This window comes from Juglans microcarpa x Juglans regia, chromosome 8S (assembly GCF_004785595.1).
Source record: "Juglans microcarpa x Juglans regia isolate MS1-56 chromosome 8S, Jm3101_v1.0, whole genome shotgun sequence".
Taxonomy (NCBI): Eukaryota; Viridiplantae; Streptophyta; class Magnoliopsida; order Fagales; family Juglandaceae; genus Juglans; species Juglans microcarpa x Juglans regia.
The window spans coordinates 13,130,498-13,156,576 of record NC_054609.1 but is presented as its reverse complement, the minus strand read 5'-3'; the positions used below and the strand labels follow the sequence as shown (position 1 = coordinate 13,156,576).

At 36.6% G+C, this 26,079-nt stretch overlaps 2 protein-coding genes, 1 long non-coding RNA gene and 1 pseudogene across 3 annotated transcripts; 2 read left to right on the top strand and 2 right to left on the bottom strand.

The window, feature by feature from the left end:
* Window positions 1-2,420: 2,420 nt before the first annotated feature.
* LOC121245037 (protein MICROTUBULE BINDING PROTEIN 2C) lies at window positions 2,421-8,472 on the top strand. The gene is made up of 5 exons (XM_041143312.1): window positions 2,421-2,927; window positions 3,431-3,514; window positions 5,088-5,444; window positions 7,023-7,241; window positions 8,065-8,472. The coding sequence occupies exons 1-5, from the start codon at window positions 2,706-2,708 to the stop codon at window positions 8,224-8,226; spliced, it is 1,044 nt and encodes a 347-aa protein (XP_040999246.1). The 5' UTR covers window positions 2,421-2,705; the 3' UTR covers window positions 8,227-8,472.
* A 1,368-nt stretch (window positions 8,473-9,840) lies between these two features.
* LOC121244237 lies at window positions 9,841-11,829 on the bottom strand (annotated as a pseudogene).
* Window positions 11,830-12,115: 286 nt separating this feature from the next.
* On the bottom strand, window positions 12,116-12,803 carry LOC121245038. The gene is made up of 3 exons (XR_005936528.1): window positions 12,649-12,803; window positions 12,515-12,551; window positions 12,116-12,417 (listed from the first exon to the last, which is right to left on the bottom strand). It is a non-coding gene; the product is annotated as an uncharacterized LOC121245038 (long non-coding RNA).
* Window positions 12,804-24,069: 11,266 nt separating this feature from the next.
* On the top strand, window positions 24,070-25,853 carry LOC121245036 (organic cation/carnitine transporter 3-like). Its single transcript, XM_041143310.1, has one exon. The coding sequence runs from the start codon at window positions 24,146-24,148 to the stop codon at window positions 25,718-25,720; it is 1,575 nt and encodes a 524-aa protein (XP_040999244.1). The 5' UTR covers window positions 24,070-24,145; the 3' UTR covers window positions 25,721-25,853.
* Window positions 25,854-26,079: the final 226 nt, after the last annotated feature.

Here is a 26,079-nt window from a genome sequence, read left to right as displayed (position 1 = left end):
TTAACATGTCTGCACTTCCAACACATATATAAATTTGCACATGAGAAATTATTATTTTAATGTTTGTTGAAGTTATTATAGTCTTCCATATTTGATGAATGAATGTAACTGAAATCTAAATTATTTTAGCAATGCCCAATCCAATATGGTGTCTTTTTGGTACATCTTATCCAAATTTTAGCCATCTTTGAACTTTGGTCATGTCAATGAGATGCTCTTAGGAGCATTGCATATTAACTGTCATATACAAATATGCAATCTTGTGTTAAATGTGTTGAAACTTCAATCATTGCCAAATCTAAAGTGAGAATTGAGAGCGTCACGCAATAACAACGGAGTGACAGTGGATGATGAACTCGCAGGTTGCTAGATTTTAGAGAGTTTGAAATGAATTTATTTGGAATGGTACAATGTTTGAACTAAGATATCAAGCTGTCTCGTTTAGTTTTTAAAATGAAAAATGCTTCTTGTAACCGGCCTGTGCAACTAGTAAGGAGTCTCCACATCATTAAATAAAATGTTATGTTTCATTTTACATTGCAATAGGCAGGGAGAAGAAAATAAGAGCAAGTCACAAAAAGGAAATGAATGAGAGAAAAAAAGACGAGATTGAATGACAAGAAAGAGTCACCCATCTCTCTCTCTCTCTCTCCACAGAAATACCCACCAGGGCTAAAGGAGACCAAATGAACTTTGCTTAAAGCCGGATGAAATCGGGTCCACCCACAAACCTACCGACGTCCTTTCCTTCGAAATGGGTTTTGGCATGGCTTTAGCACCACGACCACCAACCCCGCCATTAGATGGCGGTGAAATTTGAGCTAAAGCACAAGCTTTTCAAGGCGTTTCTAAGAGATCCTGATCTTCCCGTAGAGGTTCGAGAGCTGGCGCATCTTCACGGGTTGCCCTCGCGGCGTGTACTAGTTCTTCTTGATGTCCTGTATCGTTTTCCGTGAATTGGCCTCCCAAGGTGCTCTCAATGGCATTAAGAAAGCGTCTTGGTAGAGAAGTAAGGAAGGGATTATATTTTGTACTTTCGTTAGATTGAAAGAACGAGATTTGTGATTTCAAAATAAAATATTTGGTTGTTTATGATGATGTTAGAAATATTTTCTGTGTTTTGGGATTCTTTTGGTTTTGTTTTGAATGTCTGGAAAATGGGTTTCAGGAAAGTGAAATGCATATGGGTTGGCATAGAATTTTCTGTAGTAAATTCTCTATGCGATCTATGCGAAATGATTTCACTCAAATATGAAACTTTTCTCATTATCGAGGTTCTACTTCTTCTAAGAGCACTAGTAGTAGACTCAACAAAACTAAAATGTGGCCAAGGTTTAGCTAAGGTGCACAATAAACCACTGCAATAAACTCAACAAATGAACAATGATTATAGCCTAAGGTTATTTGGCTGGCCAGATTCAAGAGGTTGGCTAAATATTATTCTCATAATAAAATAATTTTATCTTATTGCTACTTTGGTCTCCCGCACAAGAGAAAAGGTGAAAAATGTGAAAAAAAATGAAGAAGCTGTCCTGCTTTCCTCTCTTTGAAACTCCAGTGCCCAGCTGTAATGCTAATTTCCAAGTCAGATGTAGATAATCTAGTTTGTTGGTGGCCAAACAGGAATCAAAATGAAATTGGGTTTAATATGTTAATGTAAATTGTGATTTGGAAAAAAGTTAAAAAAATATATCAATTAAAAGAATATGACCCTTGTAAGAAAAAAGATTGTTAGAAAATTATATCTGTTAGGAATAATTTGAACGTTAGAAAATTAATTTGTATTTTTTTAATAACGAGTAAATATTCAAATTATAATTAAAATAAAAATAAATAATAATATCAAAATCAATATTTTAATATAATAATAATAGATTTTAAATTGTCATTTGGAAAAAGATCGTTAGAAAATTATATCCGTTACGAATAATTTGAACGTTAGAAAATTAATGTGTATTTTTTTAATAACGAATAAATATTTAAATTAAAATAAATAAAAATGTCAAAATCGATATTTTAATAGAATAATGACAGATTTGTTGAATCTGTTATTTAGTGTTGTTAAAAAGTGATTAGCTAAATTTATAAAAATGAATTCTCTAATCAAATTTTGGCCAAATTTTATTGATTCTACTACTAGTGCTCTAAAATGTTTATAATAAGATGAATTATCTTCTTTCTTATGTTTTACTTTTCTCAAATATCTCTCTCAAATTTTTTTTTTAAAATTTTTCCAACAGATGCTGATATGGACCCCGTGCCCATCAGATGCTGATGAGGCAGCCAGCAGGTGACATGCCGGTTGTAGTAACAGTTCTGTTTCAAAATTTAAAAAACAAAAAAAATACAAAATGACATGTCAAGATGATATTACTTGCCACATCAGCACGGCGTAAAAAGGACGGAAAACTCATTGTACGGCTATAGACGCTCTAATTCAATTTAAACGAAAAATGTTTATTTGTCCTTTTAAAATGGCCGACCGAAGTAGTCGTTACTCACGGAGGGCTGAACTGGCGGTGGTTTCTTGAAAAGCTAGGGTTATTTTCGTAAGCTCGCATTTCCCCTTCAAGATCCGCGTCCGGAAAAGGAAAAACAGCACTATTTTTAAAATCAAAACCCTCTCTCTCTCTCTCTCTCTCTCTGCCCGCAGTTCGCTCGTTCTCACTGAGTCACTCACGCACCTTTGTTAATCTGAAGAAACAATGTTTGAGGCACAGAGGTTCGGGGATTTGCAAGAAAATCCCAATTTCGGGGACCCTAAATCGTGGCTTTCTGGGGAGGACAATGACTCGTCCCCGACTCGCCGGCAAATTCAGTCCTCACTCGCTAACTCTACCGCCACCTCAACGGGTCCGAGCGGCAATTTGGATCGGGACCTCTTTAATGACCTGGTCGAGATTGTCCCTCTCGTTCAATCTCTCATCGTAATCTCTCTCTCTCTCTCTCTCTCGGTTTTTCTTCACTGGTATCTGGTTTCCGTGAAAATGGGTATAGGGAAGCACAAACCTTGGTTTTTTTTTTTCTTATGATTTATGGATTTTTCTTAGTTTAATTTTTAATGAGGTGAAGTTTTAAGATTTTGTTCAGTAATGGAATGGAGCATTTGGTTGCTGTTAGGTTCTAATGGTTCAGAAAAAAGGAAAAAAAAATAAAGACAAGTATATAATTTTCTTTCAGCTTTTGAAGACGCTTATTTTAAGGAAATTTTATTTGTGGTATTTGACTAAGGGCGTCGATTACTTATTTTATATTTTTATTTATTTAATTTTTTTTCTCGATTTTCATTTCTTGGTTTTAAATGATGGGAACTTCCAGAATCGAGAATGCATTTTTCTCTGTCTTTTATCATCTTTTAGAGATGGAGCATTTCTTTGCCTTTTAGTTTAGTTTTCCCCCCATTTCCTCATTGGGTTATGAATTTTGTTAGGATCGGAAAGCAAACAGTTCGTTTACGCGGCGGGGTTCAATGATCTACACCAAGACGCCCTCAAGAGAATCCTTAGCTAGAAAAGTAAGGTTTCATAGTCAGGGTCTGATCTTTGCAACGTTACTAATATTGTTCTGTAGTTTGCTTGCTTCTACTTGATTTAGAATTCTGAGAATTTTGGGTTATATATGTTGAATTTCATAAAAATGGATGTTGTTTATTCATTGGACTTAGGATAAGGAGACGCATTTTCAGAGTGGTGTTTGTGATGTTTCTGTGTTGCAATTGTGGAATATTATTTGAGTCTATTATTATTATTATTATTATTATTTGGCTTCTTGTTGAACAATCAAGTGAAAATAAGATATAGGTATTATTACGTGCCATGCAGTTTAGATCTTATTCATGGAGGTGGAAAGTAGTTCATGTTTTTCTTCGACCAATGCTGAAAGTTTACTAGTTACTGTAGTCAAAGTGTCTAGCAAATGCAAATTTTTTCTTTTCATTATTTTTTTTTTTATGACGGGGGAACCACCCCACGGTAGAGCCCTTAGGACTCACCCATAGAACCTAAACCCCCGGGGAGACCAGTGCAGGAACCTATTGCCATGGCCTCCCACTTAAATCGCAGTTTGATCCCAGGGGGAATCAAACCTGTGACGTGGGCCTCATGCACACATGTTCGCTCTTACCACTGGTGGGGTTTTCTTTTCATTATACCTTCACTTATTTTTGTCCTTGTATGGGTAAAGGTAATTCCCTAAATGAATGAGAAGAGTTGATCTATATTAACTTGTTCTATGCTTGAGATTCATTATCAGCTTCTGTGGTTCAGGTAGGATGATAGCATGGAGAATTAGATACTACAAAGCGAAAAGAAAAACTCTAGCCAAGTTTATTTGTCCATATAGAGTATGATAAGAAATCAAGCCAAAATAATGCTTATGTAATATACTCTGGTGTCAGTTGCCCACAACATAGATCATGAGATCTCAAAGAAGTTTGAGCTAAGTCATTTAGTTTCTTCTATAATTGCATGTTGTGCATAATTATTACTGAAATGGATATTAAGAAGTAATGTTTTATTAAAAAGTGGAATCTACTATAGAAAAGTTTAGATACTTGCATGATTATCAGTGATTTGATTGGCTATGTTTTGACTGTGATCTAAAAGTATATATCAATGTTTTGGGAAGGAGTCAGTGCCCCCCTGTCCCCCCAAAAAAAAATGTTGAGTAGGTCCCATAAAGTCGATCTGAGCAAGATATTTTCTAAAATTGATTGCGACCATTTGGTTTTAAAGTTGCAGTACTATTTTATGGGCCCATTGTGTTTCCAAGGGGCGGACATTATATGTAATAATTTCTCTACACATTACAGTAGATGTTTTCTAGTATTATTTTTAGTTTTGGAAGTTCTGTGCGGATAATATGGTTATGCCCTGAATTTCATATCTAATTGCAGATAATCAGCTATGTATTATAGTTGGTAGAATTATGAGAAATTTTATTTTCTTTGTATATTTGACTCTCTGATTATTTGTTTGTACTTCTATGACATTTTGTTCTTTCCAGAACTATGGCTTTGTAGCAGGCAGTAATTTGCTGTGCATGGATTATCAAATAGGTGTTGACATTGATCTTTTTGTATGTTGAAGGTAATTGAATCAAAAGGGCGGAATGCAGCTCAATCCATACCTGCAAAAAAGAGAAGGGACCCTGGAGACAAGGACCAGGGTATTAACAGTAGCAATAACCCAGATGCTGATAGCTTTTCAGTTTTTTCATCAAGGGCTTTGGCTGCAGAAAAGGATAGAGAAGAGTTGGCCATTTTAAAGGAGCAAGTGGAGGATCTGAAAATGAAATTGTCAGAGAAAGATGAACTTTTAAAATCTGTAGAGGTCTCAAAGAATCAGTTGCATGCTGTCCATGCAAAACTCGATGAACTGAAACACCAGGCTGCAGAGAAAGACTCTTTAATAAAGTCTACTCAGCTACAACTTTCTGATGCAAAGGTACCAAACTATCGCTTACTGTGTTTTTGTATATTATGCAAGTTAGGTTTTGGCATTGTGGGTGCCAACTTGTGGTATGGTATCTTGTACTAGTGACAGAAGAGAAAACACAGATTTCTTAAATATTGTCATTGCACCGAGATTCATGATGAAGTTGTTGATATGGATCTTATTTCTTATTCATTAATAAAACATTGTTGATATGGATCTTTGAAAATATGGCAGGGGCTGCTAGTTTGTATACAGATTGAACACTTGAAGGTTGAAGGTTGTGTTAATCAAGTTTAGAGTATTAGTTTCAGCATCGATTTGGGTCCTAGTCCAACATTACATAATATCACAAGTTATTGTCAATGTTTATCTAGGAATTTGGAATATTATTTCCATAGACTATGTTAGATATGGAATGAATGATGATTATTTTAATTAATGCATTGAAATCTGACTAAATATATATATATTTTTTCCTTTAAGAAGAAACCTGGTTTTCAACCAATTTTTTTATAAGTAAACGATTGTTTTAATAGAATAGGCATAGTCGGTTTTCAGTCCCTAAATGTAGTCAACATGTGCATGCATGCTCAATTTGGAAAAAAGAACATACTAACACACACACACACACACACACACATATATATATATTTTTTTTATAAGTAAGAAGTAAATTTTATTCATGCGAATGAATTAGGCATAGCCCGTGTACACAGGAAGTATACAAAAGAAAACACCTAGATACATTCTAAATTAAGGAAAGAAAGTCATGAACATTGTTTCGATCAAGTACTATAGCAGAGAACCAAAGCATTAAAGTGCGCATAAAAAAATTTTGAAGCTCTGCCATTGTGCGCTCCCTATCTTCAAAGCACCTCTCATTTCTTTCCGACCATGTATACCACATGATACACAACGGGTTCATCTTCCACACTGCCGCCACTTGAGGGCAGCCTTGAAGCTCCTTCCAACAAGCCAATAAATCCACCACCCTCGAGGGCATTACCCAAGCAATATCCATTCTTCTAAAGATCTCATCCCATAACCCCCTTGTAACCTCACAATGCAAAAGTAAGTGATCTATAGAATCTCCATGTTTTTTACACAAATAGCACCAATCCATCACAATAAGTTCCCTCTTTCTCAAATTGTCCATAGTCAAGATCTTCCCTAGGGCCACGGTCCACACAAAGAAAGTTACTTTAGTAGGCACCCAAGACCTCCATATCCCCTTCCATGGCAATGGAGCATTGCCTTGGGCTGATAAAATCTTGTAATATGTCCTGACTGTCCATTTTTTACTATCATTGGCCCTCCGCTGCACCTTATCCTCTTGTGTCATGGTATTTCCCAAGGAATAAAGCAACCTGAAAAAATCAGACATGGTGTGCAATTCCCAATCATGAATATCCCTATTAAAGAGGACATTCCACTGGTAAGAACCATGAGAGAATACCCACATATCTGCCACTGAAGCCTCACTGTTCGCTGCAATACGATAGAGTGCTGGAAAAGCCCTGTGCTCACACATATTTTCTTTTGGGTGAATGATCTCATGTTGTTACTAACAGCTCTTCTTTCCCATAGATTAAGCTTGCAGACAAGCAAGCTATGCTTGAAAAGATACAGTGGGAAGCAATGACATCCAACAGGAAAGTGGAGAAGCTCCAGCAGGAGCTGGACTCTATGCAAGGAGGAATTTCATCTTTTATGCTTTTGTTTGAAGGCTTGACAAAGAATGATTCTGCTACACATACTGATGATTATGACATAACATCGAATTACTTGGATCATCTCCCTCATATTGTAAGCTCAAAGTCGTCTGTGTCTTTTTTCTCCCAACGTATACTCTGCTTTCTAGTCCTTTTTGGCTGGTTATTGTTACAAATTATTATTAGCAAATAGCCAAATTATCTTTTTCTCCACTTTGTTTGGAACCTCAAGACGTAGGCTGTGGGCTTTTTTTAATTAAGAGGTCCATGCACATTACAAAGTCTTTTGAGTGTAGGCCTAAGTATCCTTGGTAGTAGTTTGTGCCTTATTATCTGTTACTTTTGTTTTAGTATTTATATTTGGGTTAGGACTTACTTGATACAAGTGGAAGGATTAGTTTCATTAGGGTAGGTAAATTACAATGTCCTCCAATAAACTACCATTCCACTCTCACTTGTACATATAAACTTCTACTCAGTGTATCTTGGACCCTAATTTGAAGTTTAATGTTTGATTCCATTCTCTGTGAAAAATTGGTGTTTATTTCAATTTGCAATGATGATTCACAAATTTAAACAATAAAGAAAACGAAAAAATGGAATTGTCACTGTATATTACTAAGACTCTTACAGCATCTTTACAGCTGCATTGTATTTTATTTTATTTTTGGCTGCCCTTGGAAAGTACATAGCTCTCTAAATGATGATTCACAAATTGAAACAACAGAAAATGAAGAACAATGAACTGTGAGTTCATGCGAGATATATTTTTAGGAGGAATTTGAGAGGATAAACATTACAAACAATTAACCAATATGTTGTTTGAGAGGGACTGGGTTGAGTCTGCAGATACATATAACTTCTACTCTTCGGCTGTTGTATATTTTGCAAATGAGACATTTATGCTTGTTTGAAAGGATGATTTGGATGAGATGGAGATGCGCAGAATGGAAGAAGCAAGAAAAGCTTATATTGCTGCTATTGCTGCTGCAAAAGAAAAGCAAGATGAAGAATCTTTAACGGCTGCTGTCAGTGCAAGGTTAGATCTTCAATCATTTGTTCTAAAGGCCAAAAGTTAAGCCAGGGACCTCTTAAGCTCTTTTGAGTCCTTCCACACTATCCCCTTGTGTACTACCAAGCCTCACGCCATTACTTTATGCTCCCGGTTGAAAAAAGATAAATATTCTTGTTTTTGGTTTTGTTTTTCCCCCTTCTCCTTGTTTTTTCTCCCCTTCTGTTGCTGGGTTGCTGTTAATTATCTTAATGATGTAAGGATAGAACGTTCCACATATTTTTCAAATATGAATTAAGTTCTCAGCTTTCAATGCGAGCTAATAGATTATGTCAATGTGAGAGTGTCTTCTCATCTCAGTTATTAAGGAGCTGAAAGTTCAAGTTGTACCTATTATACGTGGAAGAATTATATTTACAAGCCAGTGTGAAAGAAACACCCTCCACTTATGACATATATAATGATTTAATTGGCAAAAGAAGTTTAAAATTAAATCCATTTATAAATTAAATTATGACATGTCAATGGTGTGTAGAATGTATCTTCCATCTAGCTTGTAAAAAGGCTCTAAAGTGATCATTATTACCAATTATCTATCTATGTTGCTTGTCATAATTTTTTATCTACACTCTTGATGTAATAGTTTAATCTCTCTCTCTCTCTCTCTCTCTCTCTCTCTCTCTCTCCATATACATATACACACAACACCACAAAATATTTGCACAACATAGATTACATGGGTCAAATTCCTCAACCCTAACTCATTAATTTTATGTTGGGAAGTGTTGAGATTAATATAGGTTATGAAAAAAATTGATAATTCTAAGGATTTGTTTGAAAACATAAGTATTTTCATATATTTTCTTTTCATCTAATCATTTATTAAATTTTCATACAAAACACAAAAAAACAATACAATTTTTTTAAATTTTAAAACAAGAATAATATTTAAATAATTTTTTTATTTTATAATATTTTTATTTAACTTTTTCTCTTATTTTTTCAAATTTAATAAAATATATTAACTCAAACTATTTCACTATTATTTACAGATATTTTGGTATATTTTAAGTATCCAAACAAGCTACACGGGGCTGGATCCTCAATCTGTGTTCTTGCTAGTTGTAGTACTTCTCGGCCCAAGTTCTGCTTTATATTCTGTTTTTCTAACATTCCCGTGTTTTTTACCGCACTATAAATCCTTCTCTCTCTCTCTCTCTGTGCTTTGCGATTCTCCCCTCGAGTCTTCTGCTTGATTTTATTTAGAAAAATACAGCCGCCCCATTTTGACCGTTGGGCATACCGTCCAGCGTAAAATTTTTTTTTTTTTTTACATTTTTTTAACATATTTAAATATATTTAAAAAATAAAAAAAATATATCAATACACTAAAAATAACTTCCTTAACCACTAAGTAAAAAAAAAAAAAAAAAAAAAAAAAAAAATTTGACTAGCGGTCAAATGGAGGTGTCAAGTTGAGGAGGCAAAGTAGACTTTTTCAAATACAATTCGTTCTTAGATATACAACCACACCAACCACCAATGACTCTGGCCCTGACCGGGTTCACAATTCACATATCGGATTGTAGTAAAACCGTCACTTTGTGTGGCTACCCTTGGCGGGAAAGGATAGTGAACAATTGTATGTTCTTGGTGCCCTTTTTTTTTTCTTCTTCTTTTGCACTGTACTAGTTAGTAAGAGGTGTTTATTGGGATCTCCCACCCTTTGCTCTTGTATTCCTCTATTTGTTATTAATATATAAACTTGCTTAAAAAACTAAATAACAACATAAAACCAAATACATAACATGTTTAAGAAAAATCAAACCTAGTGTATTCTGACTATATATGACAAGTGATAGAAAAGGCTTTGCTTTGGGTAGTCAATGGGAAAAATCGAAGGAACCAGCCGGCCAAACCTCGTACATAGTCAATGAAAGTAGAGTGGCTACATGGGAAATATTGATTTAGGCTTTGATCACCATACTTTCACCTTTCAATTTCAAGAAAGATAGCATGCATGTCATCGATCCGTTTCATCGTTGTTACAGATATAAATATCAAGTTAAATTAAATCCAACCACATTTTTTAGAAAAAGAGGAAAAATTATTCTGATCTAAAAAATTACACAAACATTCCAACTTAATAATATCAAATTTTTGTTCAACAAGGAAGTGAAAGTGGATATACAAATCTTAAGGGAATTCTAGTTCCTCTAAGGTGGTAGATGCTTGCAAGCAGTTTGTGTGAAAATTGAAATTACATTTGACACATTCGTAAGACAAGGAATTCGTACAAGCTTTGCCACATTTCCTACACAGAGGCTCATGTTCAGTCTTCTGAACCAAAGTAAGGGGATGTTGGTGTATATCAAATGTGCAAGCTTTCTCAAACTTGAAGTTTAGGAAATTCCCAAGGATGCATTTGGGATGAGCTGGGTAAAGGCAATCTACACAAAAGTAGAACCAACGTTTCGGATCTCGCTCTTCTTCACAGATGTCACAATAATATTCACCAGAGTCATCTTCTGGAGTATAGCAAAGTGTGAAAGGATGTTCATGTTCTCTGTATCTCATCGTATATGGCAGTGTTAAACATTTGAAGTCCACAATAAATTCACAATCAGCACAGTGGAATTTGTATCCGTGGTCCGAATCACAACAACTACATTTTTTTATAATACCTTAGCTTCGAAAGAATAAGTTGATGTTCATGACAATCATGTTTAAACATATACGGTACTAGAGTACACTTGACATCAAGGTGAAAATTGCATTTGTCACAATGATAAGTGAAGCCATTACAACGACGGTGACAAGTACTACACCTAAAGATGTTATCAATAAAAGGTGGTCTTGGGCAGAGCATGAGAGGATGTTGGTGAAGTGGGTGTCGGATTTTTCTTGGTAATTCAACACAGGATTTATGAAGAAAGAATCCACATTGAACGCAAGTGTAAAAAGGAGGAAAGATAGACCGTACACACCCATCACATTTCTGGTTGATCTCATGCTTGTCAATGAGCTCTAAGTCGTGCTCATGACTGAAATGCTTGATTTTTGCAGCTATTTCAATTCCGTCGACAATAAACGTGGATGAGCCAATGGATTCATCAGTTCCTATGTCTTCATCTTCCAATATAGTTTTTGATGACTCACTATATTCTTTATCTTCAAAATTCTGTAGAAAGGTTTCATCTCTCTCTTCCTTACTTGTAGCACAATGAAGGTGGGCGACAAAGTCACAACTTGAGCAATAATAGACCGCATAGTTTGCTTTCACTATGACAACACAGAGTTTGCAAACTATGCTGCTCGATTGAGTGGCTGGAATGGAGTAGGTGAGGTTGAGAGGGTGTTCGTGCCGTATAACTTTGACTACCAATGGTAAGGAAGCACAATCCAGGTGAGCCACAAATAAGCACATGTTACAAAAGTAAAACATGCTACTGCCTGGCTTCCCACAAGCATTACAAGTGAATGGAAACGATTTCTGCATTAGTGTCAAAGGGTGGTCATGAATTTCAGTTTCGAGGGTGAGTGCTCGTTCAATTGGTGGTAACGAAGTACACTGTGGGTGGACAACGAATGAACACGGAGCACAAAAGTAAAACTTACCGGCACCTTCCTTGTTACAACGGTCACAACTGAATTTGAATGATTTCAGCATAAGGGTCAACGAGTGTTCGTGAACTTCAGCTTCTTTGGTGAGGGGCAGAGAATAGCACTGAATACAAAGATTGAACTCACAGTGAGAGCAATTGTAAGTGAACCCCCCAAATCTTCGTTTGCAATGACCACATATAATCAGCCCTGAGTTGTGCGAAATTGATTTTGAAGAGATGAGAGTAAGAGGATGTTTTGGGTGTGATGGGTGCTTCAACTCGGGAAGTAATTCAAAACAAGATTTATGAAGGACGAACATATCACACTCTTAGCAACTGTAATTAGGACCGGAGACTCTTTCCTTGCACAGTAGACATGAAATAGGTTGTTTCGCCTCTTCAAGGAGGAAGAATGGATGCCTGTGCTCGAAATGTTGAAGCTCCATCTCTCCTAGGCTGTCTATGCTATAAACATCACATATTGAGGTACGTGTTGGTTGGTTTCACATGAATTTTACCTGAAAAATAATGTCAGATCCAGATGGATGTAAGGGATAGATTTTATGGTTTCTTCACTTCAATCTCACAGAATGCAGCCGTCAAACTTCCTCTACATCCAAACAAAAAGGTCCAATTACCTTTTCGGCCTTTCACTGCACGAAAACAGGGCAATCATTTTCAAATTCAAACGGATCCAAATACTTGTCAGAAATAAAAATAAACTGCAACCCCAAATCTACTAAATTTTACCTCTCAAACTCGTGTTTCCAGCATACAAGGCAGCCCTCTATTTCATAGAAGAGAAAAAATATAGAGAAATTAATCATATGCAAGTTAAATAAGCAGCCATTAATACCAACAGATAAAATGGAAAGAAAAAAAACCTTGCTATGTGAAAGGGAAGACCAAGACTTGAGAGTTGTTGAAGAGTTGATCATGAAGAGTTGAGAGGTGCTGATATGAAAGGTAAGTGGAATGGGGTGGGTTCAGTTTCCACAATTATTGATCTCAGTGGGTGTAATAATAAGAGTTTGTCTCTTTTTTTGGTTCATGGAATCTTTTAAAGTAATTTCCTTCGTGTATGCTGAAAAGCTATATATGTGACGTTGTGTTGAAAAACACATGTTTTTTTCACTTGGAGTTATAAACAACATTATTGGATGGCCAGTCACATCCATAATGAATACTTCATTTTTACGGATGGGTTGAAAGAAGTCTCACATCGGAGGAAAACTCTGCCTAACTAAATAATTATTAGGGCATATTCATAACACCCAAACATCCAGAACGGAAGTCTTGGATTCGACCCCTTTCCGAATAAAATAATAATAATTATTAGGGTAACCTCTAACTAGACGTTGCTGCCACTACAATAAATTTTGGTCATTTCCTACTAATTTTTTTTCCAAGCATAGCATGGTGGAAAATACCTAACTGATCACACAAAGGATGTCCGTAGCAAATGAATCACTCTGTTGTAGTGAGATCACGCCCTGCAAGTGAAATTCGGTGAAAAAAAAATCACTTGTTGCAACGAGTTGAAGTCGTGGCTAAAAATAATCCCAACATATTTTTTCATTTTCCCTGTTTCACTTCCAGCAAGTATGAATTTGTCACTAAAAACTATTATTTTCGGCAACGGAAATGTCACCACAAATATTTTTTTTCCGGAAAAAGTCAATTCCAACGTGTTTCTCCTCCTTTTACGGCGACATTAGTTTGTCGCTAAAAGTACGTTGATCACTACCAACTCATTAAATAGCCGCAAAAACATCACCATTCCTAAATCAAATAGATTGCTTCTTTCAAAAGCCTCCGGAAAGTTCTCCATCAACACTTCACTTCTTCAACTCCCCCATTGCTTTTCTTTTTGGGTTAAGATTTCATTAAAGTCCCGGTCACACACTAACCTTTAGCTTAATATCCATCAGGAACACCAAGTTGGGTTTTTTTTTTTTTTTTTCCTTCTACAATCATGCAAAGGTCTTGAATTGTCCAAATGTTTCCAAGACTCCGATAGTTCCAACTCAAGATTTTCATTGAGCTTGGCAAGACTATCTAACTGTCTCCGCCAATTCAATTGTATTTTTTCTCAATTTTCGCATTTGTTCCCAGTTTGAGATTCTTAGAAGCAGAAAATTGTGAGTTTGTAATTTCCTCATCCACCAGAACCCTTTTTTAAGCAACATTACTATTCAAAGAGTCAAGACCCGTACCTGTTGCTCGAGCCCTTCTTTTCCAATTGCCTCGTGCCTGTTTAAACCTGATAATGGTCGGCCCATCAACTAAAGGCCTTAAAGTCCTGGGACCTTCGTACACCTGGCCCATCTTGCTGATTTTATCAACCATCAGACAAGTCTTTTATTCTACACTAATCACACCTATTTTAAAACATATGTGGTGAAATGTGTTGGGCAGGTATGATTTATTACTTTAGACAATATTGTCGATAGTGCATCATGTGGATGCGTCATTCTGATCCATTGCATGTAGTACAACACAAAAGTTTGTAGTCAGCCAGCCATCTGTCGGCCTTGGCCAAATTCTTTTTATTAAATATAAGTATTGATTATTATACATATATACTCATCAGAACATGACAGAGACCAATGCAATGCAAGGTGTTGCTAGTTTGGATCAATCCAATGGCAGACTATAACGCCCCAAATACGGGTGGTTTGGAGAATTACTACCTGTCACTTATAAACATATTTCCCAACACAACTAAAATAAATCTCTAAAAAAAACTTTATTAACAAAACTCAATCTCATGTCTTCTAAATAAACACCTTGAAAACTTCACAAACTCATTACCACAACAGAACAAAAATAAACTAAGGAGTCCACAATCTCCCAGTAGTCATAACAAACCAAACTGATACTTTCATAAGTCTTACTAAACCCAAGATATAATTAAATCTAAGAGATATTAAATCTAAAGGATATTAGAATTCCTTCTTTTAACATCCTCTCCTTAGTTTAATCATGCTCACCAATCTAATCTAGGTCCTCAGTTGGACTCTCCACATCATCTGAAATATTATGAATATAGGGGGTGAGTTATCAATAACTCAGTAAGCAGATGACATATGCTAGAGTACAAACATGAGCATTTACAAAGTACAGTATGCATAACAAAATATTTTACAGAGTTATCATACAGAACAAAATATATTTTCAAAAGTAACAGAGCGATAGTTTTAAGACAAGTAAAACCCATAGTACTTTGGCATAACATAAACTGAGTATCATCATCTCATCAAAACAGAGCATCACACAGAGTAGAGACCATGTTTCACCCCCGTGGTAGGGTTGTGCTAACCCCGGTGGCCAAATCAGACAGAGACAGAGGTGAAATCTTTCCCTTATTCTTCTCGGAGCCTCGAGTGTGCACACAGGAAAGACCACAATAAAAACCACTTTGTTTCCAAAGTGGGTGCACTCAGAAACAGAGAAGTTGGTACCAACCCAAACAAAACAGAGCAAAGCAAAGAGAGAGTCAGATACAAAAATCAGTACACCATGCCAAAGGTTTTCAGATGTTATATCAAAATAAAACAGAGTACCAAAACATAATCAGATCATTTTCAAATATTGAAAATAAAAGTCAGAGCATCTTTCTAAATACATGTACAATTTTTTAGATTCTCAATATCGCTCTTTTTCAGATTTCAAAGACCACATGACAGAATTTACCTCATGTCTACACAATCCATCTCAGAAAATATTTTTCCTTTCCCACACAGATTTCATAAGTAATGCAAATAAGCGATCGAGGTTGGTTTTGTTTTCCCAAGTTCTCATTTCATCACAAAATATGCAAATTTTCATAAAGTCAACCTCAATCTTATGAACTTGTATAAAATCTAGTATAGGAACCACGCTTACCTGACTCCTGCAGCGTATTATCTTTACCTTGAATTCGACCTCTAATGATCTTGTCACCTATTGATAGGAACAAAATATACAGTAAGTGTTAAAAGGCCATTGATGCAACCTGAATCTAAAATAATTAAAACTCATGATTCCAACCTTCATTTTAGCAAAATAACCGAACTCAAACAACCAAATACTAAACTGAACAGCTCACACTTAAGTCTAAAATACCATATTTCAATTTCAATAATGACCAATACATCCACCAAACCCAAGGTCAACTCAAATAATCAATAAATCACACCCATTTCAGCAGCCCATAACTCCAAGCAACCACCAACAATTTAACCAAAACAACATTACACATTAAGCGCTTCTCTCCGTTCACAACTCCACAAAAGAAGAATCCTACACTTCTGAAAGTTAATCGACACCCAACAAGACTCACTTCTATATATTTCTAAAACACCAATCCAACAAATCAAATTTTATTCTTCAAGAGAGAAAAATATCCAATGAAGTGAAAAACTTACGGTTGAAGGCTCAACGTTTATGAGAAATCGAGTAGGACGACGTACTCACTACACTACAACAAACACAAGGCACACTGGAAAGAAAATCTACGAAAACCACGGACTGCATTTTTAAAAAATTTTCTATTCAATTACCATTTTGAGTAAGAGGAAGAGAGATGTGAAATCTTAAAGAGGAAAATAGAAAAGAAGAGATTTACCCACTGAAGAAGCTCTCGACAACCAGTCAAATTTTTTGTTTTCCACGCAACAACGTAGCACCAGAAATTAGCTAGAACATCACGCAGGTGAGTGAGTGTGAGAACGGGAAAAAAGAGAACAAACTCTGTAATGCCCCGTTTCCGCACGGGTCGGAGAGTTACTTCCTATCACTTACTCTCACATTTCAATAATATAATTATAGACTCCAAATTTTCAATATCATAAATAAATTTTCGATTCAAACTAATTTCCTCAATATAACCAATTTTCCAAAATGCCAAGTCATCATAACACAATAAACTTTCTTAATAAAAATCACCAATACTCAACGAAAACTTTTTATACTTAATCCACTACTCTTAAATCATCTCACCCAAAACTTCAAAATCTTGATCCCCAGCTGAAATATCCAAAATCATCTGAAAAATATTGTGGAGATAAGGGGTGAGTTATCAACAACTCAGCAAGCAGAGAGCATATATTAGCATGTAAACATGAAAAGTTATAAAGTTCGGTATGCAGAACAAAATATTTACTTTCGGAATGCAGAAACAACATATTTATTTTCAAAACGCATAAACAAAACTTGGTACAAAATATCAGAGAGAAATTTTCAGAAAAATAAACTTGTTTCCAAAATGAAAATCCTTTGGCATATCCAAACTGAAACATTATATTCATATCATCTCATAGCATCACATCGGGACAAATACTATGTTTAACTCACGTGGTAGGGTTATAAACTACCATTATACCCGTGGCTAGGCCGTATACCATATTTCACCCCCGTGGTAGGATTATAAACCACTATTATACCCGTGGCTGGGCCGTATACCATGTTTCACCCCCGTGGTAGGGTTATAAACCACCATTATACCCGTAGCTGGGCCGTATACCATGTTTTACCCCCGTGGTAGGGTTATAAACCACCATTATACCCGTGGCTGGGCCTTAATAGAAACACAGCGGAACATCATCGGAATCAGATCACATTCAGATACAGAATCAGAACTTAATGCCAAGGTTTTCGGATGACACATTATATCAAAACAAGATACTGAATAGTTTCACATCATTTCACATGTTTGAAATAAATAGAAACCAAAACATCTTCATTTATTCATAGAAAAACTTTTAGATTTTCATATTCGCTCTTTTTGCATAGTTCAGAAACAGAATGCATAAAATTAGCTCATGTCTACGCCAGTCATGACAGAAAATACTTTCTCTTATATAGAATTTATGCATATACAGAATAAACATCTGAGGTCGTTTTTCGATTTTTTTTAAAAAAAAAACATGCTTATTTTCAAAGCCGACCTCATTTCATTTCTTTTATGCAAAACTAGTATATGAACCCCGCTTACCTGGACTTCTTAGCCTTTTTAAAATTTTCCTCAAAATGTCGAACAATAATTAATCGTCACCTATAAAATAATCACGTAATTCTCGTAAATTTCAAATTAATCTCATATTTCGGTATTTAATCCTAGGCTTCTAAAATAACCTATTTACTCCTTCAATAACTAAAAAAATCCTCATAACCTTAAAATATCCTCATTCTCTAAATTTCTTTGATAATACTCAACATTTAAGGTAAGTACTAGTAAAATTTTTGTTAAAATAATAATAAACAAATAGCTCTAATCATAATTTAAATGTTTAAAATAAAATTACACAGTTACTAAAATAATTTGCTATCAATATTACAATTTGAAAATCCTATGTATTTTCTGTAAAAATTTCTTATACTACTCGCATAAACAATGTAAAAAAAGATTTAATATAAACAAAAATTTCAAATTGAAACCATCTAATAATAAGGGCAAAACTGTAATTCCATATCTAAATAATATGCAAAACTATGTTTATGTAGACTTAAAACGTTTCATGCGATTCAGTGCAACAGTCGGCGAGGACAGGGGCGCGAGGTACTCACCGAGATGGGAGGAGCTGCGTGCGACGGTGCAGGGGTGCGATGGGAGGTGGTGAACTCGACGACTATGCATTGGACGAGAGAGAGAGAGAGAGAGAGAGAGAGAGAGAGAGAGAGAGAGAGAGAGAGAGAGAGAGAGATATGTAAAAAGATAAGCGCACACAGCGAGAGAGAAACAAAAAAAAAACCGGAGAAGCAGTATAACGCCCCGTCCCCGAGGGTCCGGAGAGTTAACTCATATAACCTGATAATCAACAAATTTATAGACTCCAAAATATAACGTCATCAGAATACTACAAAGTCTCTTAATAAAATCCGCCACTTCTCAAAAATCTTCTATGAGTAATCCACTATGCTTAAAAATCATCTCACCGATACTCCAATCCTGATCCTTAGCTGGTCTATTCAAAAATCATCTGAAAAATGAATGGAGATAAGGGGTGAGTTATCAACGACTCAGTAAGCAGAGGACATATACTAGTGTGTAAACATGAGCATTTTCATAGAGTTCAGAATGCAGAAACAAAACATTTCAGTATCAATATGCAAAATTCAAACAAATACTTTTTATCAGAAAATCAGAGCGACTTCTCAAATATTTTATATTCAGAAACCAACTTTTCATGTTCAAAGACTCCTTTGGCACAACATGACTGAACAACTTCGTCTTATCATATCATATCAGAACAGAGACCATGTTTAACCCCCGTGGTAGGATTGTGCATCCTGCGGAAAGCCAAGCAGAACATAAATCACCGTGTTACCAAAGCGATTGCACTCAGAACAGAAAACCACTATTATATCTCGTGGCGGGCCAGAGGTCACTATTATCTCCCGTGACAGGGCCAGAGGTCACTATTATATCCCGTGATAGGGCCACATATTAGAGCAAAACAGAATCAGAATCACCATATCAGAGTCAGAATCGGAGTAAGAAAGTCATGCCAAAGGTTTTTCAGATGCCACATCATAACAGAGTACAAAACAGAACAGAATCAGATCACAAAACATACTTTATGCACAAAATTTCATATTCGCTCTCTTTTTCAAAGTTCAGAAACAGAATATCAGAAATAAGCTCATGTCTACACCAGTCATGACAGAAAATACTTTCTTCTTAAACAGAATCTTATGAGTAATGCAGAACAAATATCTGAGGTTGTTTTCAGATTTCTTTTCATAACCAAACATGCACATTTTCCAAGAAGGACCTTAGTTCATTTTATTTTAATGCAAAGTCTAGCATAGGAATCCCGCTTACCTGGACTTCTTAGCTTTTCAGAACTTTCCTAAAAAATACCGAACAAATATTAATCGTCACCTATAAAATAATCACGTAACTTCTATAAATTTCCAATCAACCACGTATTTCGATATTAAAACTTAAAAATGCTAAAAGAACATATTTTAAGAACCTCAAAACCTAAAATTCTCATAATACCTAAAATACCAACATTTTCTAAGACCAACAATACTCACTTAATCGAAATCGTATTGGAGAAGAAAATTTATCAAAAAAGTATTATGATACTTATAGAACTCAATAAAAATTAATATTCAAAATATCTAAAATACTAACAATATTTTATAAATAAAAAGAATACATTGATTACTAAACTTTTCCTAAAATAATTCATGAAAAACTCACCTCTTATGAAAAATAGATTTACTTACTTTAACTGACAATATTATCAAAATACAATATAATATTTATTAAAACTTAAAACAAAATCCTAATTAAATATAAACTTAACACACAAAAATTTATTCTCAGCCGAAACTCAAACCGTGAACTTTCCTAATATATATTAGGTTAAAACTAGTAAGTGCCCAAGTTAAAACTTTACTTATAAATATACACACACACACACACATATATATATATATATATATATAAATATATAAATAAGCACCCTATACGTAAAACAGACGATAAACAAACAACAGAATAAATGAAAAACATGCAGCGGCGGCAGGGACTCACCGAGATGGTGAAGTACGACGGCGCGGCGTGCGACGGGAGGTGGTGCACTCGGTGGCTATGCACTGGACGAGAGAGAGAGAGAGAGAGATGCACGGTGAGAGAGAGCTTACGGGAGAGTAAACCAATGTCAGAGACAGAAAACAGGGAGGGAGATACGGTGAGGCGGGGCGGCAAGAGGCGGACCTGGGGTGACGGAAAACTTCGCCGGCGGTTTCTGGAGCTGCAACGTGAAGAAGCTCACAGTGGTTAAAGGTTGCAATGGCTCACGGTAGGAGGGGAACCATCCTCTGTTTCGGGAGTGAAAAACAGAGGCTACGGGATGGCTATCAAAGGCTATGGGTTCACGGCTGGGTCACGGTGGCGGCGCATGGCAACGTTGAGGAGGAGCAAGCGGCGACTTGACTTCCTTGGGAGGCTGCGGTTTTCCAGGAGACAGTTGGATAAAACCGTGAAGATGCAGGATGGCTTTTGGCCGTGCGCGGGCGAGTCTCTTGCCGTGCGATCCGCTTGCTCAGCGTCTCACGTGGTGCAATGGTTTCCCGCGGTTGCTGACCTCCTTGTATGAGCGGGATGCTCTCACGGTAACGGCATGCTGCTGCGGCTGAGGCCGAGACGGACACGATGGCGCACAGAGAGGCGTTGAGCCTAGGTGAAGGACGCTAACGGTGGCGTCGATTTTACGTGCGTGGAGATGGAAGTTGACGTCGAACTAGGAGGGGCTGCACGATGGTGAACTCTGGAGGCTGGTGGCAGCGACGGCACAGGGTAGTTTCGAAGGTCTAGGGTGTAAGTGTGAAAATATAAGGGTGCTAAGAAAACCCTAGAGAAAGAAAAGAGATAGACGTGCACCGTGTAGTGCCGTGCGTGGGAGAAAAAAAAATAGAAAAGAAAAAGAAAAAGAAAAAAATAAAAATAAAACAATAACAATTAAAGTCCAACAATAAAATTATTCATTAAAGCAAAACGCAAATTTAAAAAGAAACATTAAATAATAACACCAAAGCACATCTAAATAAATTTCACAACTTAAAAATTATAAAATAAATCCAACGAGAAAAATTTGATAAATTTTTAAAACAAGAACAATAATATTTAAATTAATTATATAAAAAAAATCTTCCACATAAAATAAATAAATAAATACGCTAAAAAAAATACGGGGTATTACAAGCAGTGCAAGCGTTTGGCAAAAGCTCATAGCGAGTGACAAGGCGGAACTAAGGTAGCTCAAGGCTGACGGAAAGGTGACAACCAACAAATTCTGTGGCTGGCCCAATAATTTTCCCGTTGTACAGTGGTGACCAACTGGATTTGTGGTGATGCTCTGTTTTCGAGAGGAGAAACAGGGGCTCTCTTATTTTTTGGTGATGGCTAGCGGTGGTTCCGTGTGGGTTCACGGCGGCTTATGGAGGTGTAGACCAGGTTCGTCGGGAAGGCGGCTGCGATGGCTTCAGGCGGCATGCAACGGGGTGCACGTTACGTGGAGTAGGAAGGCAGAGGCTTCCTGTTAGGTTGGCACGATGTTTTCTGAATGGGTGAGGACAAGCTGCAGTGATGCTGGGACGGCGTGGGTCTTGGTTTGTGGAGGTTGGTTTAGTGCAGCAGCTGGGTGAGCCGCGACTGGGTGGGTCGAGATCGAGCTAGAGGGTGGTGCTCTGTTTGCAAAGAGGTGAAATTGCTGGGCTACGGTTTCGCGTGGGAGGGCAGTGGCGTGAGCTTTCTTCATATATATAAATATAGGTGATTGATCATGAAAAGAAAACCCTAGAGATAAACCATAAAGGACGGGGTGCATGAGAGATGTGCACGCGAAAACTGAGTCGTGCATGTGTATGCATGTCATGGACGAGAGGAAGACCCAGGGGGGAAAAGAAAATAGACGGAAATAATAAAACTTGCGGAAGTTAACGTGTGAAAAAAAAAATAGAATAAACTAAAACAAAATAAGTAAATAAATAAAAAAATTGAGCTTGATTGGGTCCGGGTGTTACAAACTCAGAATATGTGTGTGGCATTTGTGAAACAAAGAGGATCTTACCTTCACTCAATAGGGCTCGGCATCACTCATTCAGATTATCCACTTCACAGGTGGGAGAGAGCAAGAGAGAACCGAGCGTGAGTGAGTGACTAAGAGGAACACATTGAAAGAAAGAAAAATAAAAACACTAAAATGCATTTGCACTACCTGCAACTCCAAGCAAAACATAGAGAAAAACAGAGTAAGAGAGAGGGCGTGGATTAGTGAGAAAAACAGGATGTAGAGAAAAGAAAAAATGGAGAAATATTAGGGCATGAAATTCGAACTCACGAAACCGACCAAACGAAAGGAAGAGATGAAATCGGAAAGCAGGAAAGGTGGGTAACGTGTGAGAGAGTGACGTCTGAAAGTGGGGAAACCTGAAAATTGAAAGAGAAAAAGAGGGAGAAAGAATCAGGAAAGCTGAGGAAGAAGGAGACTTATCCCAAAACGGCGTCGTTTCCAAACTCTCCGAGAAAAGGTTAGGCCTTTGCGCACGGATCCGAGCCTCATATCACTGGTTGGGCCTTATACAGACAGTTTCTCCATTAATTATTCTTTGAATTGTCCCTTTTTTTGTGGGAATTAATGATAAAGATCAGGTTTTTTTCTTTGCTAATTAATGTTTCTATAAGTATATCATGGTGGAAATAAGCTTTGAATATCATTTATACTTGAATAGTGCATAAGCTGAGTTGGTAGAATTTCAAGTGTTGCACTGTTGTCCAAGACAAAAGATTGGGATGTATTTTTTCGAAAAAGATAAGTTGTTCATGATGAAACTATTTTTTCTTTCCCGCCGTAAATGGTCCATTAAGATGAGACAATTGCCGCGACTTCGTGAGCAGGAAAAATCAGAGATGGTTTTTATTATTATAAATTTTTTAAATTTTATATAAAATATAATAAACAATTCAATTTTTTTAAATTTAAAAATAATAATAATATTAAAAAAATAATATTCTAACTATATTTTATTCAATCCGTCTAAAACGTCTATCTTATCTTATTTTATCTCATTTCACTATCCAAACGAAGGCTTAATTCTTACAATTTTGCCTATTAATTATTTATGGTGAACGGTGTCGTTGAAAAAAGTCTATTTTCTTGTAAAGTCTATTTTCTTGTAATTTCCATGTAATATAGATCACCTATATAGTAAATTAATAGTAAAAACATGATGAATAGATACCACTCAACAAAAGAGTAAATTAATAGTAGAGGCTAGCTAGCTAGCTATATATACAAGAGCACTATAAACCAACAATACATGGTTGGTGCTCGATCAAAGAGCCAAAAATACACCAGCAATTAGGTCTCGTTTGTTTTCAGAAAATATCTCATTTCATCTCATCTAATCATTACAACGTTGTTAACTTTCAATATAAAATAAAATAAACAATTTAACTTTTTCAAATCTCAAAATAAAAATAATATTAAAAAATATTTCTAACAATATTTTATTCAACTTTTTAACTTTAATCTCAATTCATCTCATTTTATTTTCAAAACAAACTGGCCTAAAATTCCGCCTGTCTAAACCCATCAAATTACTTGTACATGATATGATTCGTTTTCTGTACCTATCATTGGTTTATCGTGGATAGAGAAGGCGCAAATGATAATTATAAAACTAAAACCATCAAATAGCTTGACAACAACAATCCAAAACGGGCCAGCCACGCCTATCTTATCTCAAAATGCTTGAAAGGATACATAGATCAAACCATGACTAATTCTAAGAATATTGTAGTTTATATAAAAACCTTCAAAGTTCGCAGCTCGCTCTCCCTACAGCTTTCCTGACTGATCAAGATCAAATTTCAAGGTCCCAATGGCTGATTCAACTCATCCGCTTCTCTCCCTAGCCGACTCGGGTGAGTCAGAAGACACCCCACCATTAGTGAAACACCTACCATCCCTTGATTCGACCATCGAGAGTGTCATCGGGAATTTCGGGTGGCCCCAATTCTTTCAAACGGTGCTTGTATCCATTGCATGGGTCTTCGATGCACAGCAAACATTCATCAGCGTCTTCACCGATGCACACCCAACATGGCACTGTACTCAGCTCGGGGACGAGTCATGCAACTCCGTTTCCAATATCTGCAATCTGCCCACGAATTCATGGGCCTGGGATTTGCCCGCCGAGACTTCAATCCTCTCAGAATGGAACTTGGAGTGTGCCGCTTCCTTTGTACCTGGCCTGCCCGCATCTTCCTTCTTCACGGGTTGCCTAGTGGGTGGACTCGTTCTTGCCACACTCGCTGACTCGTCACTCGGTCGCAAAAACATGCTCCTCCTCTCATGTCTAATGATGTCTCTATCTTCGCTGTTAACAGTGATCTTCTCCACAAATATATGGATTTACTCCGCTTTAAGATTCCTTTGCGGGTTTTTCCGTTCTGCAATCGGTACTTGTGCGCTTGTGCTTTCAACTGAGCTTGTGGGGAAAAGGTGGCGTGGCCAGGTGGGGGTCGTGGGATTCTTTTGTTTCGCATTAGGGTTTTTATCCCTTCCAGCCATGGCTTACATGAACAGAGGTTCTTCATGGAGATCTCTCTATCTCTGGAGTTCCATCCCTGGGATATTTTACTCTATCTTAGTTCACTTCTTTGTTCGTGAGTCTCCCCGATGGCTTTTTGTGAGTGGACGTGAAGAAGAAGCCATGGCCACATTGAAAAGTATTGCTTCAACTCACCATGACAGCTCAAACTGGAACTTTTCCGGAATGTGTTTTGAGCAAGAAACTTGCAATTCCAATCTTTACTCCACTGTTAAGATCTTGGTGGAGAAAAAATGGGCTTTACGAAGGTTGTCGGCGGTTATGGTGATAGCTTTTGGCGGCGGACTTGTTTACTATGGCATGCCACTGGGTCTGGGAAACTTGGCCTTCAATCTCTATCTGGGTGTCACTTTCAATGCCTTGTCCGAGCTGCCCTCTGCGTTGTTCACTTTCTTTTTCATAGGAAAATTGAAAAGGAAAAATTCAATTATAGTTTTCACGACCCTTAGTGGTGTTTGCAGCATCATGTGTGTTTTGAAGGGAAAGATCATGTGGACAAGATTGCAAATTGGACTTGAGTTAGTGTCCTTCTTCAGCGCCTGTACAGTGGTTAATATACTGTTCTTATACACAATAGAGCTGTTTCCGACATGTGTTCGGAACTCTGCTTTGTCGATGACAAGAGAAGCAGTCGTGCTTGGTGGCGTGTTCTGTCCGATGCTTGTCTCCGCCGGCAGGAAAGATAGTTTAGCATCTTTTGGGGTGTTTGGGTTGGTAATAGGATGTTGTGGGATGTTTGCAGCATTTTTGCCAGAGACAAGGGGCGGGACACTGTGTGATACAATGGAGGAAGAAGAACACAAATTAGAGAAAGCAAGCTGTAATGGGGTTGGGGAATTCTAGTTATAGCTAGCTAGGCTAAAATGTTTTGATGTCTTTGAATGAGAGATTTGTTGTGTTATTCCCTTTTTTTTATGAGTTGTTTTTGGGTCTCTTTTTTTTTTTTTTTTTTTTCTATGTATATAATCTATTATATTATAATTCCTTAGAAGTCAAGTTCAGTTATCACTCCACAATCATCTTTGCATCATGCTTGTGGACATGTAATCTGAAATTTAAAGTACAAAAAATATACAAACATAGAATAGACTCTAGAATAGATATTAAGTATTTAATGGTGTTAAAAAATTTACCAAAATGGTGTAAAACTTTGATCTGTGAATCTTTTTTACTTCTAGTAAGTACTTTAAAATTACTTGATG

Bases quoted from the DNA above. Each gene is read 5' to 3' on its own strand.
- LOC121245037 (XM_041143312.1), top strand. From the start codon at position 2,706: ATGTTTGAGGCACAGAGGTTCGGGGATTTGCAAGAAAATCCCAATTTC. The intron at 3,515-5,087 runs GTAAGGTTTCAT...TGTATGTTGAAG, and splicing joins GAGAATCCTTAGCTAGAAAA to GTAATTGAATCAAAAGGGCG. The intron at 5,445-7,022 runs GTACCAAACTAT...TCTTTCCCATAG, and splicing joins TACAACTTTCTGATGCAAAG to ATTAAGCTTGCAGACAAGCA.
- LOC121245036 (XM_041143310.1), top strand. From the start codon at position 24,146: ATGGCTGATTCAACTCATCCGCTTCTCTCCCTAGCCGACTCGGGTGAG.